General features: G+C 44.0%; 1 protein-coding gene across 1 annotated transcript in view; it reads right to left on the reverse strand.

Annotated features, from left to right (window-relative positions):
• Nucleotides 1-658: 658 nt before the first annotated feature.
• The window catches only part of MME (membrane metalloendopeptidase), a 28,401-nt gene continuing 15,216 nt past the window's right edge, over nt 659-13,843 (reverse strand). Inside the window, exons 11-23 of the mRNA XM_042042339.1 lie at nt 13,702-13,838; nt 13,509-13,602; nt 12,730-12,858; nt 11,983-12,081; nt 11,400-11,480; nt 10,600-10,703; nt 10,367-10,425; nt 8,187-8,306; nt 7,806-7,939; nt 7,195-7,260; nt 5,016-5,111; nt 4,550-4,626; nt 659-2,046 (exon numbers count right to left, since the gene is read on the reverse strand). Coding sequence (XP_041898273.1) covers nt 1,947-2,046; nt 4,550-4,626; nt 5,016-5,111; nt 7,195-7,260; nt 7,806-7,939; nt 8,187-8,306; nt 10,367-10,425; nt 10,600-10,703; nt 11,400-11,480; nt 11,983-12,081; nt 12,730-12,858; nt 13,509-13,602; nt 13,702-13,838 — 1,296 coding nt within the window. The 3' untranslated portion in view covers nt 659-1,946. The remainder of the gene's footprint in view (nt 2,047-4,549; nt 4,627-5,015; nt 5,112-7,194; nt 7,261-7,805; nt 7,940-8,186; nt 8,307-10,366; nt 10,426-10,599; nt 10,704-11,399; nt 11,481-11,982; nt 12,082-12,729; nt 12,859-13,508; nt 13,603-13,701; nt 13,839-13,843) is intronic.

Raw genomic sequence — 13,843 nt, forward strand, 5'->3', positions numbered from 1 at the left:
CGCACAGACGGCCCCGGCCCGGGGCAGAGGCCGAGCGGCTCCGGCCGCCAGCCCCCAGCGCCCCTCACCCCCGGCCGTGCGTGCGCCGCTGCCGCGGGGGGCGCTCCCTCACCTGCCCGGGGCCCTCAGGAGCCCCTCAGAGCCGCCCCGGCCCCGCTCCAGCGCGGCTGCCCCGGTGCGAGCCCCGGCCCCGGCACGGCACGGCACGGCACGGCACGGCACCTGGAGCCCCGCATCGCCCGGGCCCGCGGCGGGCACGGCTCAGGTAGGAGCCCCGGGCGGCGCTGGCGGGCGGGGCCGCAGGGCACAGCCCAGGGGAGGGCGCTCCCTCACCTGCGCAGGGTCCGCCTGGCGCTGCTCGCCCTCAGTCTCCAGCCCCGTTCCAGCATCCTCAGAGCGCTGCGGGCTTTTTTTGTCCTTGTTCTGTGCAAAGCTGGGGGAAGTGTTGGTTTCTGTGTGAAAACAGAGGAGCTCTGGGTTTCCCCTCTCTGAGAGAGGCTCGTTCCTGCGCAAAGCCAATCCTGGGAGTTGTGTGAAGGATTTTTTTGTTGTGGTCTGTGTTTCCTGAGCTGCGGGGCTCAGGGGCAAGTGCAGACATTCATTTGCAGAGAATTTTTGGTTTGTATTTTTATAATTCCTATGAAGAACACACACTGCATTTGGCTCATAATTTCAGTTTATTATCAAAATGTTTTGATCAGATGACAAACTCAGAAAGCTAAAAGGACATAGGTTTTTAAATAGACCTATTGTAGCAGTCATCTGAGGTATCTGGTACTTGGTTTGGGAATGTCTTTGCTTTAATAAACAAAGCAGTAAGTTCCTTTGAAATCTGCATGAGGATGTTTAATACCTATCATTGCAGATTTAAAGCCTTTTACCTTCTTACCTAAAGCTCCTTCAGACTCGTGCAATCAGCTGTGCAGCTTTCCTGATGAGAGGACTGACATTAATCAGAACACGTACAAGTTATGTGCAGGATCAGAGCCTAAGCACTGACAGAGTCAGCCTGAAAACTCCAATGTTGGTGCCCTCCATTGGAGAACTCAGTTTTGTAGGCTTTATCTTATTGCCTGATACCATGCTTTACTCCAGTTTCCCAGTTCTATGCAGCCACTGATAAAATATGTTACAATACTTCAAGTCAAAAGTGTAGCTCAAGATTTAAATATAAAAACTATGATTTATACATTACTAGAAACTTTAAAAAAGAGCAACTTTAGAGAAAGCAAGAAAAAGCTTAGAAAATTGTGAAAGGGTCTTTGATCACAATCTTACAGATTATAGGTACAGAAATTAATAAATTACCTACAATTTCAGTTGGGCTGGAAAGCTGTAAATAAACTGTTGTAAATAGGGACTTCAGGTAATACACGCTGGAGTAATTAGTGAGAAGTTACTTAAGTACAGCATGTCTTTGGACTCCTCTTGTATAAATGGTTTCAAGTAAAAATGAAAACATTTGGTAGAACAGATTTCTCGTAACAGCACAGGGTACAAAGTCTGACACTGGGAGATAAACCATCATCTCTCTATCATGTCATGATGGCTAAAATGTGTGTTACTGAGTATTTCCTTCCTCCCCCGATCAGAAATCTGCATTCACCAACCGGGGGGAGATCATGTGTTATGCTTTGCCATTTTAAAATGAATCCAAAAAGCCACTGGCTGTGGGGGCAGGATTAAAACTACAGGTGAAGTGTTGCTGAGCACTGCCAGGTGAGTTGAGTCCTACAAGTTTCCGGGGAGGAGAAGCAGCTCAGCGCTGCCTTAGTCCTTCTTCAGTGCTGTGATGGGTGATGATTTGGGGTTTGCATGTTTACCAAAAATTACAGTCATCTCTCTAGCATATTCCCCTCAGTTTTCTTCCCTCCTCCCCTTTCCAAAATCAATTGGAAAGGTCTCTTTTCCTGGAAAGGTCCTTGAGATGTGAGGTTTGCAGTCCATCACCAAACGCGGCACTTCTTAGCAGGATCCATGTTGTCTCTCGTGGTGCATGAAAAGGCTTCTGAAAACTCTGGGGAGTTCTGCAGTGATCCCAGGACCCTTTAAAACAAAGCAACATGCTGTCATTGCTGCTCGCCTTGGTTTGAAACATACAACATGATCCGTATTTTGAAACTTGTTTTTTGTCACCTCACAGTAGTGTGGGGAATGCCCTGTTGCTGAGCTCAGACTGTTGCTTCGTTTCACCTCAAGGGCTGGCTGTGTTTTCTTCTTCAGTTTGTCTTGCCCCTACTGCAACCCGAAAAATACAAGACCTGTCTTCTCCTCATGGCTGGCTCTCACAAGCCAGTTCTTTCACCTAGAACAGATTTCTTGCTTGTCAATAGTTGTCACTAAGGATTTTTTCAGCTACGTTTTGCTGACAAGTTTCTTGGTGAAGGGAAAACAAGACCCTGAGGTCACGGGCTGTGGTGGTAACTTGTCAGTGAATGTTCATTTACATTTTTACACCAACCAAGTTTTAACTGAGATCATGCTGCTCCTCTGGGCGTTCTGCACAGATTTTCCAGTGAATGAGTTTCCTGGCAAAAAGATTCATACAAACAATGGCTTTGAACTGAACATGGGAAGTGAGTATGAGGCCATTCCAGCTAAGGCTGATTTTATATGTGTAATTGTGAACATGTGTGAGTAGATCTGCTAAGAGTCACTTGTTCCTTCAGGAACATACCTATGCAGGGAAACAGCCTCCAGTGTCAAATACAGATACTGAGGGACATTGATTGTGGCCCAGTTCTTTAAAGAACTCTTTCTTTGAGTAATTCATGGTTATTCTGAGAATTATGCTGATCATTAGAACCAGGATATGCCCACAGAAGCTGAGGTGAAGTTCAGCAGTGACACCTGCAACACTTCAATTGTTGTACAAGGCCAAAAGTGACTCCCTGGTCTTGGGAGCCAGCAGTGGAACAGGAGATGGCACAGAAAAAGGGTTATCAAAAAAGTTATGCATTTTGGTGATCTAGCTGTACTTCACTGTTCCATTGAACTAGAACTGCTAAAATGGGATGCTCTGCAATTAACAATTTTTTTAAGGAGCTGCCTGTCCTACTTGTAAGGAGTGTCAGTGCAGCAGGTGTTGAAAAGGCTCATCCCACTCCCCAAATAATAATTGAAAAAGGCACGTTGGGAGCCTTTGTGACCCTTGTACAGTATGTTATTAGGTGTTAATTTTGTGAGTATGTCTCATGACATGCTTTCTATTTTAGAGCTCTTAGGGGGCCTCATCCTGTAAATGAGAACTCTAAGAATTCTCATTCTAAGAATGTTGTCTGGTTTCTCATGAACACTTGCATCATTGCATATAAAGTTTATAGCCTGTCCGACCGAGGTACAGACAGCACAACACAATGTAATCTATCCAGGGTACACACAAACACAGCTTGTTACACTGAGATGCTGAACTAGTGTACTTCAAAGGCCTTGTGCCTCATCCAAATCAGATGTACCAAGGCTCTGAAGAGCCTCTGGAGCCTCATTAGCACTGAGACCAGACAGGAATGATTGTAGGATCTGGTGCACAAACTGCCTCTGGGAGAGATCCCAGATAATACAACCCACCCGCAATGAAACCAGGCAAGGAACAGTTGCTGCTTTCACTAAATATTTGAGTGTGTGGGATAAACAAGATTTGGTGAAAGGCTGTTGAAAGAAAGATATTGAAATAATTGTAGTGGATTGTATCAGCAGAGAACTTGGCTATTGTGGACATGGAGCTGGGAGATGACTCAGCCTTCCAGAGCCAGCAGATGCTGTGATGGCTGCACTACCACTGATCTCGTGGCATTGGACCAAACAGGTTTATTAGAGCACATTGTTACACTGCTGATGAATAGGCTGCGCTGACTTCAGATAAAAAGAAAAGAAAAGTCTGGCCCAAGGCCTTCCACTCCGAGCAGGCACATTTCCTGCATGGCTCTACTGAATTGAGCCCAGCTAATCTTGGGAAGGCTGGCTGAGCACACCAGACACAAAATACACACCTGCTGTTGTACCACAGCACATGGGTTTGTTAAGAGTGAGGGTCAGTGATCTCTCACTGATTTTACCTGCAACTTCAGTGGAGGACAAAACTCCATCTGTGCTGTTGGTGTAAAAGAACCTTACCAGGAGCAACTGTGGGAGCCAGGGGACTTGTGAATGAGGCCTGGATTCCAGACACAGGCACTGGGACTCTGCTGTAACAGTTGCACGGTGACAGCCAGGTGATGGTGTGTGTGTCCTGTTGAATTAAGCTGGATCTTCTCAAGGATGAGACAACTGTCCCACATCCTTACTCTGCCTGTGGAGCTTCCTGGGAAGGGCTTTGCCTGTTGGTGCAGCACAGGGCAGTGCTGGGCTGGAAGGGACAGGGACAGCCCAGCCCATCTGTCTCCTGTTAAACAGCTCCAGTGTGCTCTGCCTTTCAATGTGTGTATGTTAAACCTCCCCTGGGAAGGGCAGCCCAGCCCTTGGGCAGCGTCCTTTCAGTTCCACCACAAACAGCCGTGTTACAGAGGTGTTACACTTTGGGACTGCACTGAACATTGTTGGCTGTGCTGACCTGAATTTGCCTGGGCTGTGCACGTCTGTCTTGATGGAGTTCACTGCGTATTCTGGTCTGTATGTTCCACACCAGACCTGCACAGGTAACGAAGGAAAGCATCATTAGCCCTAAGATTGTACAGGAAGAGATCTGCTGTCATTTAACTACGAGACACCTAAAGTTCATGAGAATAAATTCCACATTACAACATAGAGAAGAAAAGGTGTATTTTGTTAAAAAAAGTATGTCACTGACCTCAGACAAAGGCACTTGGGCACAAGAAACCCTACCAGGCTTATGAGTGCTGAATTAATTTCTTTATGGAAGGTAAAAATCACCTAACAAGACTTTATTTTCACTGCTTTGCAGTGAACACTGCTCAGCTCTGCCAGCTCTTAGTTGGCCCATGGGAGTCAGCCTGTTCTGACTTGCTGTTAAACTGTAATGTCAAGTGGTTTTCAAAGCCCTCAGACAAGAAGGATACCTGTGCGAAGTTCAGAAAAAACAGCTGTTTGTGGTTCATGTCGAGACCAGGAAGAAGTTTTTCTTTTCCATGTTTTCTCACAAAGTTTTCATAAGCCTGTAGAATGAAGTGAATAGAAATATTATCACTTTGAGCCCGGACAGTCAAAATGAATTGATGACAAGGAGGAACATGGATTCTTTGACATAATTAATCGTTGTCTCCCTGGCCATCCATCCCACATATGCCACCTTGAAGCAGAAGACCACAGGGCCATTTCTTAGTACTGTGCTGTCAATTATCTAATGCTGCATTATGAAAAAGAGATTTTTTTCACTGTGGGTTTTTGGGGGTCTGTTTTTTTTTAAGTGAATTGCAAAAGACTTTAAAACCTTGCCATAGTAAGAACAGCTGCTTTCATGTTTCTTATGGAGACGTGTCAAACGATGTGTTGTTAGTGTATCATCATCAGTATCATCAGATGCTGGAGAAATGCTCTGCCTGAAGTCAGTGCCAAGGTACTGCCCAAGCGCAGCTGAGGAATAAGCAGATAGCAGGTCCATGGAAAAGGCTCTGGAAGTTTCAGTGGATAACAGCTGCACGAGAGCCAACAGTGCCACAGCACTGCAAAACAGGCAAGTGTTGTACTGGGATGTGTAAACAGGAGTGGCTTATATGAAATACATGAAGTAATCCTGCTACTCCACTTGGCACTGGCCAGGCCTCAGCTGGAGCACTCCGTCCAGTTTTGGGCACTGCCCTTCAAGAAAGACGTGAACCAACTGGAGAGAGTCCAGAAGAAAGCAGCAAGAATGAGCAGAGGTCTAGCAAACATGACCTATGAGGAAAGATCGAAAGAATTGGGTTTGTTTAGTCTAAAGGAGACAAGTCTGGGCCTTGAAGCATGTAAGTCTTCAAATATGTGAAAGGTCACAGGAGAGAAAGGAGCAGATTGTTGTGTTTGCACTGTTGGAAGCAGAGCCATGGTGGCACTGGGAGTGCCACGAGGAGGCAGTGGGAATGCTCCTGTGGGAGGTTGGAAGGATACAGAAGGGGTTGATTCTACCTGCATGGAGAGAGGGGTGGAATATTGACCTCTCAAGATTCCTTTTGGACCTTTTTTACTATTTATATGATGTCATAATAATTTTTAATATTTCTGACCTAATTTTTTTGGCTACTCCCATTCCTTTCAGAAAGCATGTCCCCTTTCATGGCTTTGTACTTTGCACAAATGTTCCAGTAACTGAAGATCAGTCTAATCTAATAAGCCTGATGCCTCTTTTAGGCTTCCAAATCATTCTTTAAACTCTCATTAACAATTGTCTTTGCCCTCAAACATATCCATTTCCAGTGAGAACTTGGAGAAGCGTGAGTTGGCCCATGCATCCCAGGGGCTCTTTGTTGAGCAGTGCCAGCAGTCCATTGTCAAGTGTTGAGTATTTTGCCACAGAACAATGTGTTCAGGGAAGGAGAAGGAGGATCGTGTTGTTGAGGCTTGCAGCCATCAGATTTGTCAATAACAAGAAGAGCTGATAGAGAAGCTGACTCGCTACTCTCTTCCAGACCATGTTCACAAAAAGAACCTGTGTCTCTCTGACTGTCAGTCTCAACGGTGGCCAATCTACGGAGTCCAGCAGCTGTTTCAGGAAGAGAAAGAAAGGAAAGCCAAAAAGCATCCAGCTCCCATGGAAGGCATAGTGCAGGGAGTCCAGTGTCTCTGACGTCTTGGGATACCAGCACAGAGGACGCAAGACACCTTTACAAGATGAACAGCAAAGTTTTTGTTTATGTTTATGGGTCAGAAGAAAGTCATTCTGCTCCTCCTTCCTGCCATAAAAAAGCTGGTGAAAAAGACAGCCAGCAGCAGACAGCTGCTGGTGTCAGCAGTTCAGTTAGGTCATGGTCCAAGTGTGAGCCAGTGAATGTTTCCATTCCACACATTCCTCATTCACAAAGGAAAAAAAAAAAAAGTTAGTTTAAGAAGAGTTCCCTAGGAACAGGTAATATGTAGCCTGACATGATTAACAGGATGAGAGAAATACTTCAGCTGGCCAAGAGCTTTAATCCATGTCTTGATGGCACAGTTGGTCTAGTCCTGTCCCTAACACAGAAACATGTTTCTTCTTCCAAGGCTCTGAAACTGATTTTCTTAATCTCTGACAGCTTCAGCTAAAACAGAAAAATGGATACTTCTTACCTTGTATGCTTGTCTCACACCCCCATTATCAGCAATGTTTTCTCCTAGTGTGTTGATTCCACTCAGCTGTAAAATAGAAAGGAAAAGTATTGGTTTCTGAAAAAAGAGCTCATCCGGGACCTACACCAAGCTTTGTGCATTTTCCACTTTCTAAAGGCAAGAATTACCTTAAAATCTGAAGATTCCTAAGTCAGTCAAATATCACTGAAGATGATGAAGCTTCGGTAATGGGAAATCTCTAATTTTATTTTTTAAAAAATATATTCTTAACCTTTAGCCCAACATACTGATTTATGATAGTCAAAGCTGCAAAATCTAGAATCATCCTTTAAATTTAACGTGTGAATAAAAGGGCAGAAAAATATGGTAAAATTTTCTTCTCTATTTTTACTGGCCTCTCTCTGAGTCCCAACACTTCAACACACGTTTTGGGAAAACCTCAGGGCTGGGAGTTCTATCTTTTCCCTATCCTGTGCGATGGAATACATTGTCAGGCTATAAAAAACCAGCCAGTAGAATTGAGAGAAATAACTTCTTGTTCCTTTCATGTAGCACTGCAAGCAGTGCTGTCTCATCAAACCAGCATGGGGAGCCACAGAAACAGGACCTACGTTCTGTCCACCCGCCAGGTCCCACGAGAAGTTCCCATACTGGTACACCATGCACTGGGACAGCTCCTTGAAATTCCGTGCTGATTCTTCAGTCCACCAGTCCACAAGGTCTCCATTCTCATTAAAATTCCTGCCTGTAACAGTACGTTAAACAGAATTATTTATACAGGAAAACAGGGTTTGGTGCAGTGAGGAGGGAGCAAATAAGGCTTTGGATTGTGCTTTTGGGAGAGCAGTACTGTAATGCCTCAGAAATCCAGACTTGATCTTACATACAGAAGTTCATCTCCCTTTTATGTGCTCCCTGGAAGGATTGAGCACTAAAGCATGTAAAACACCCTGTGCATTGAGTGCTTTGTCACTAGAAGCTCAGTGCCTCACCATTGTCGTCAAAGCCGTGTGTGATCTCGTGCCCGATGACCATTCCTATGCCACCATAATTCAGAGATTTGGGCTGGGATGCACTGAAGAAAGGGGGCTGCAAAATGCCCGCAGGGAAGACTGAAAAAAAAGCCACAGCACAGTTAATACCCTGCCTCGTTATCCTGCATGTGCAGTGGGGCCAGACCACTTCTATGGGCTTCAGCCAAAATCACGCTGTTCCCCCTGATCTCCCAGCAGCACTAAGTGACTGACACATGGGACTGCTGCAGGGCAGAAGGAACAGAGCAGCAGGATCACTCCCCTCTTCAGACACTTCCAAAACCATGACCAGCGTTTGCTTTGTTACTATGTTGCTCTGCGAAAAAAGCAGTTTGTTCCAATTTACATCACTCAGCATTCACAGACTTCTGTCTCATCATTAAACAAACCTCACAACATTGTGAGAAGTGGGAGGGTGTCCCCCAAGAAGAATAAATTATTTGATCATTCCATCACAAATCAATCTCAGAGACAGGAATTTATTCTTCCCCTGAAAATACAAGTAACTCCCACTAGAATCAATAAAAATAGGCCAAGCTGGCAATAAAAGAACTGGGACAAAGCAGTTCTTTTTACCCACTACTCTACTCATTTTTCTAGGCTTCTAAGAAACAATTCAGTTAAAAAGAAACCATGTTGCAGTTATGATCTTTTATAAATTAAGAGTAATAAAACACTATAAAATATTCAGTTCCACTTCAGTATCTCGTGAAGGCCTTTTCCTTTCCCCCTGCTGCCACCGTAATATAAAGTATTAATTCTCCCTGGGAAGGAGGTGGATGTAACTCTACAGCAATTGAACAGACAGGAGGAATTGGGTGACAGTTCTCACACAGCCAAAGAAAGAAGAATGATACTTCTTGAATTTCAGTATAAATCCAGTTTGGTTCTAGGGCTTTCTTTCAGGAGCAGAAAGAACCATGCAAGAACTAGAAAATAATAAACAGGTTAGAAATAACCCAGTTCCGCTGCCTGTGCAAGCTGCTGTCACAGCAATCCCAGTACAGTGCTAGTTTGCTATGGAATGAAATATCCCAATGTTCCACGCTGTTACCAGAAAGCACCGATAGGAACAGCAGTGTAAGTGCCACGGTGTGTGCCGGGCCCCAGCAGAGGAGCTATCTCTGGAGCTGTTGGCTGTGGAAGCGCTGCCAGCGGGATGGGGACTCGGGGCTGTGCAGCCTCAGGGCCAGCTGCTACCTGAGGGAACACACAGTGGGGCTGCCTGGGCAGCAGCAGCTCAGCTGGATTTTGGAAGCTGAGTGGCTTCCTTACAGTCTGAGCTGCTGATGGAGCAGTGCAGGTCAGACCACACTTAAAGGTAGTAACAGCTCCAAGTTCCCTACACATCATGCACAGAACTGCTCTTTAGAGGGATTTTTTTAAAGTCTAGTTCTAAGCTAATTCAGACATCACTCTAAAGATCAGACTGCTTTAATTATCCTGTGCATGCCATAGTTAAAGGATGAGGTAAGAATTTATGACTCACATTAACTGCCAGTCACCAGTTTCAGTCTTCCACATCATGATTCCTTTCCTACAAATTACTGAACAAAGCTATTTTAAACAAAGCTTTCTGAAAGTTTTTGTGTTAACTGTTCCGTAAAGAGCTAAATGCTCACATCAAGAAATAATGTTTCATTTCTGTGCAGAGCCCTGCAGGACAAGGTTTTTCCATTTTTTTAGATTTGTTTTCAGGAGTTACAGGTGGATCACAATACCTCACTGATGGCCTAGAAAGGACACTGCAGTCTGTGACATTTGGATAACTAAAATTTAAATGCTATTTGCAGAATGGATGTGACAGAAATATCGAGAAGCATAATTAATGTTGTGAAATGTTTCGTGACACCTGTGAGCCTTGAAGCACTGTGAAGGGAGCTGGGATGGTTCACAATGTGAGAAACCTTGGGGCCTCCATTTGGTTCTAATCTTTAGCCAGAACGGATGGGGTTTTTTATTTCCATGGATGGTTTCGGGTAGGCTGACATTAGGAATCTTTATACTCAGATTTGTAATATCAAGATCGCTCACTTCCTGGTTTTAAAAGTACACACATACATACATACATACATATATATAAAATGGGTAATTTGGACATTAAATCTGAATCACATCAGTAAATTGGTAAACCTTACCTATCTGATTCCTACTTGCTGAGTAAAAAGCATTGACAACTGCAGCTCCACTTATCCACCTGGTAACAGCAGAAGAATAAACATTAGAATTTCAGTTGTTAATGGCAAAGTTAGTGATTGCAAGAATAAGCCTAGAAACTGTATGAGAGAATCACAGAATATTTGAAATTGGAAGGTACCTTCTCCTGTGCAAACTGGATGAAAGACTAGACAAAATATTAATAAATACTTACTCCTCTTTGTCCACCTTTTCTCTAAGCTTTTTCAACCTTTTCTTCTGGGTAAATACTAAATTTTGAATAATGTTTTCAAAGTATTCTTCTTCTTTATAGTTCAACTAAAAAGAAAGGGGGAAAAGGGGTTAGTGGTGGTGTTACTTATTTGGGATAAAAGACACATGGATCAGGAAAATCTAGTCTTAAGCATGATGAGCTAAGCAACACATTTCTAAGAGTATTTTTTGATCTACGATTAGACCTTGGTTTGCAGAGCTCTGCTACATCACAGAGTTGGTATTGTAGCTGGATCTATGTTAGCAGCTGGGTATTTTTTCCAGAGCTCTTCGTTCTCTCTTTCTATACGTATTTTGAGTGGAGTTCAGCAATTTTTGGTGTTGACCTTAACCTCTGGAGCTTCCTGTTGCAAACCAGTAGCTGCCAGTTTGGTAAGGAGCAGTTCCACCTCTGACGAAACACACAAGTCAGCTCCGTGCCTGGGCATCCACTGCACCCAGTGTTGGGTCAGTCTGTGCCACATGCAGTGCTGCACGGAACACCACTGGCTCCGTGCTTATCCTCACATAATCCCTCTAGAATGTATACATGGCCTTGGAATGCCATCGGATCCTGGCACATCGGTGCTGGCTCAGCTTTACCAGGCTGGCTGGTCACGCCTCCTCCCTTCCCCCTGCAGCGGGGCACACACGGGGCTGTTCTGTGCAGGTACACAATGTTTGGTGTGGTAAGGAAGGCAAATGCACATTTTTTTCTCTGAAGACCGTTTTCTAATTCTCCTGCCTATTGTGCAAACTTACCTCCTGGTACTCACTGTTGAGCTTGTTGTCATCTGTCACAATCTCATCGGGATAACCAATCCTCTCTCTAATTGCTGTTGCCTAGGGACAAGGGAATTTGATATCCAAAGCAAATCCAGCCATGTTTTTAAATCATAAATTATATAAGAAAGGCAATATGAAAGCTACTGCAGAAACCACAGGATGTTAATTATATATAGGTTTTGTTTACATTTTTTATTCATTGAAAGCACTAATTTATGGTTTTTATCCTGTTGCTTCTAATAGCTGGTCAAATCACCAGAAATCACTCCTTCTCATTTTCAGTACTATTTTCCTGTAGATATTAATTATCTAGCTCCTTAATCACCGATTTGCCTGAAAGGTCTTAATCTTGTATACAAGTTCCTCCTATTTTGGGTGCCTATCTCCAGAGGCCCCTTCCCACGGAATCCTAAGCTGCTGTGCCTTATAAACACAACTATAACTGTGTTTGTATTATAATATAGTGATAGAAGTTACTGCTTAATTTTTGTTGGGACAAACAATTGAAATACTGATTTTTATAGAACTACACATTACCAATATTTAAGACAGAACTTACTTTTTGTTCTGCTCTCTTTTTGGTCTCTGCATCCATCCAGGGAAGTTCATCTAAGGTTTTTATAAAAACATCACGTATATCTGCAATCATTTCTTCAACCTGGAAAAGACATCAGAATGTTACAAACCCAGAGAGTAAGATGGCAGGCAATGCTGTTCTGTCATTCAGGTTACCAAAACCTGACAGACATCGCCCTACTGGACGCTGTGCATCTGATGGAATCACTGTGTTTATGCCAATCCCAAAAATGGGTTGTTTCACACCAGGATTCCAGTGGTGATCGCAGTCAACTAAGGCTTCACTTCAGGTCCATTTTCAGGAATTTTCTGTGTGGCTGAAGGCAAACAGAAATAACCAATTGCCCCTGCCCAGTGGCAGCAGGATGTGAATTAGTCTCAAAGAACAGCAGTGACTGCTGGTGCCAGCGAGTGCTGCTCCTGGGATGTGAGGATTAGCTCATGCACAGCCCACCCATGGACCTGGCTCAGAGAGCCGCGGGAGCAGGCAGGTGCCTCTCTCCCTCCAGCTGTGCACGTGCAAGCCTCACATTTCACACTGTACTGTAATAAAAACTTGAATTTTTAAACCTTTGTAATAACTGTTATTAACACTTCAATAAAACTTACAAATCAAACCCACTTTGATTACACTGTAATAAAAAGTGCAATCAAAGCTGTGTCAAGAAGTGCATGGTGATGATAAAGGGTCACTTTGGTGGCACTCAGGCTGAGTGGCTGAAGGCTTTACCACGTGTTTGCTGTCTCCAGCAAAGGCCTCCTCCACGTAGAGCCGGCCCACGGCGTTCTCCATATTCCCGTTGACGTAGTTGGCACAGCGGCGCCACACAGCAGTCTCGGAGGTGGTGCCATAAAGGGCCTGTGGGACACAGACATCAGGGCAAGTGGGCACAGCGACTGAGTGGCAGCTGTATGATTCAGAGGAGCCTCCTCGACCTTCAATACACCTAGGTCATTCATACTCCTGGTTAGGGCACTTAGGTGGACTCACTCTGTAATGGGAGGAGCATTAGCAAAATTCTTACAGAGGAAAAAGCTCTGCTGTGGAAATACAAAGAACTTCCATGTCCAATTGCTGAAATTGCTCAGCATTTCCGTAAAAGCACTAAGCTATCAGCAGGATCGAATGACTGAAAACCAAGACTGGGGCCATAAAGTTTGCCTTGGAATAAATTCCTTTGGATGATGAAGAGTTTGTAACAAGTCAGTCAGAACTGTAATCCCTTGCAAATAAATGGGACTGTTCTGATACCAAAATGGGGATTCACTTAGATTCAGAAAAAACAAGAGACCAAGTACCAGAGCAGTGCTTTCAAATCCACTCAGTATCAGGCATAAATCCCATAAATTATAGATACACTCCAGCAGAGGCTCAGCAAACACATCTGGCTTTTGTGTGCAAAATCCAAAATACATTAAATATTTATATACTACACCTACATAAAAAAACTATCTTTTGTGGCTCACAAAAGCCATCATTAGAACTTATGGAGAGATGAATTTCTGCACCTTACGGAAAGCATTCCTTGTGTCCTTGTAGTCCCGGCTGAGGCTGTTGACAAGATCCATCACAAATCGCCAGGTCATGTAATTTTGAAGGTCTCTATTTAACAAAACAACAATAATAAGCTGGTGATGTTTTGAGGCTTATTAAGTTTTCTGGAAAGAAAATGCAAGTACCAGGAATACTTAACACACCTACCTGGAAGAGTATTTTACAAGAATAGACTTGAGCTTGATAAGGTAGTCAGGGTCGTAAACAATGACATGTTCCGTGTTGTCAACATTTATTTGGACAGTTGACATGATAGCATTTATGAATTCTGACCAATTGAACACCTGGA

Source organism: Corvus kubaryi, unplaced genomic scaffold (genome assembly GCF_017639235.1).
Source record: "Corvus kubaryi isolate FWS band 111438036 unplaced genomic scaffold, C.kubaryi_AGA036_p1.0 37397, whole genome shotgun sequence".
NCBI lineage: Eukaryota > Metazoa > Chordata > Aves > Passeriformes > Corvidae > Corvus > Corvus kubaryi.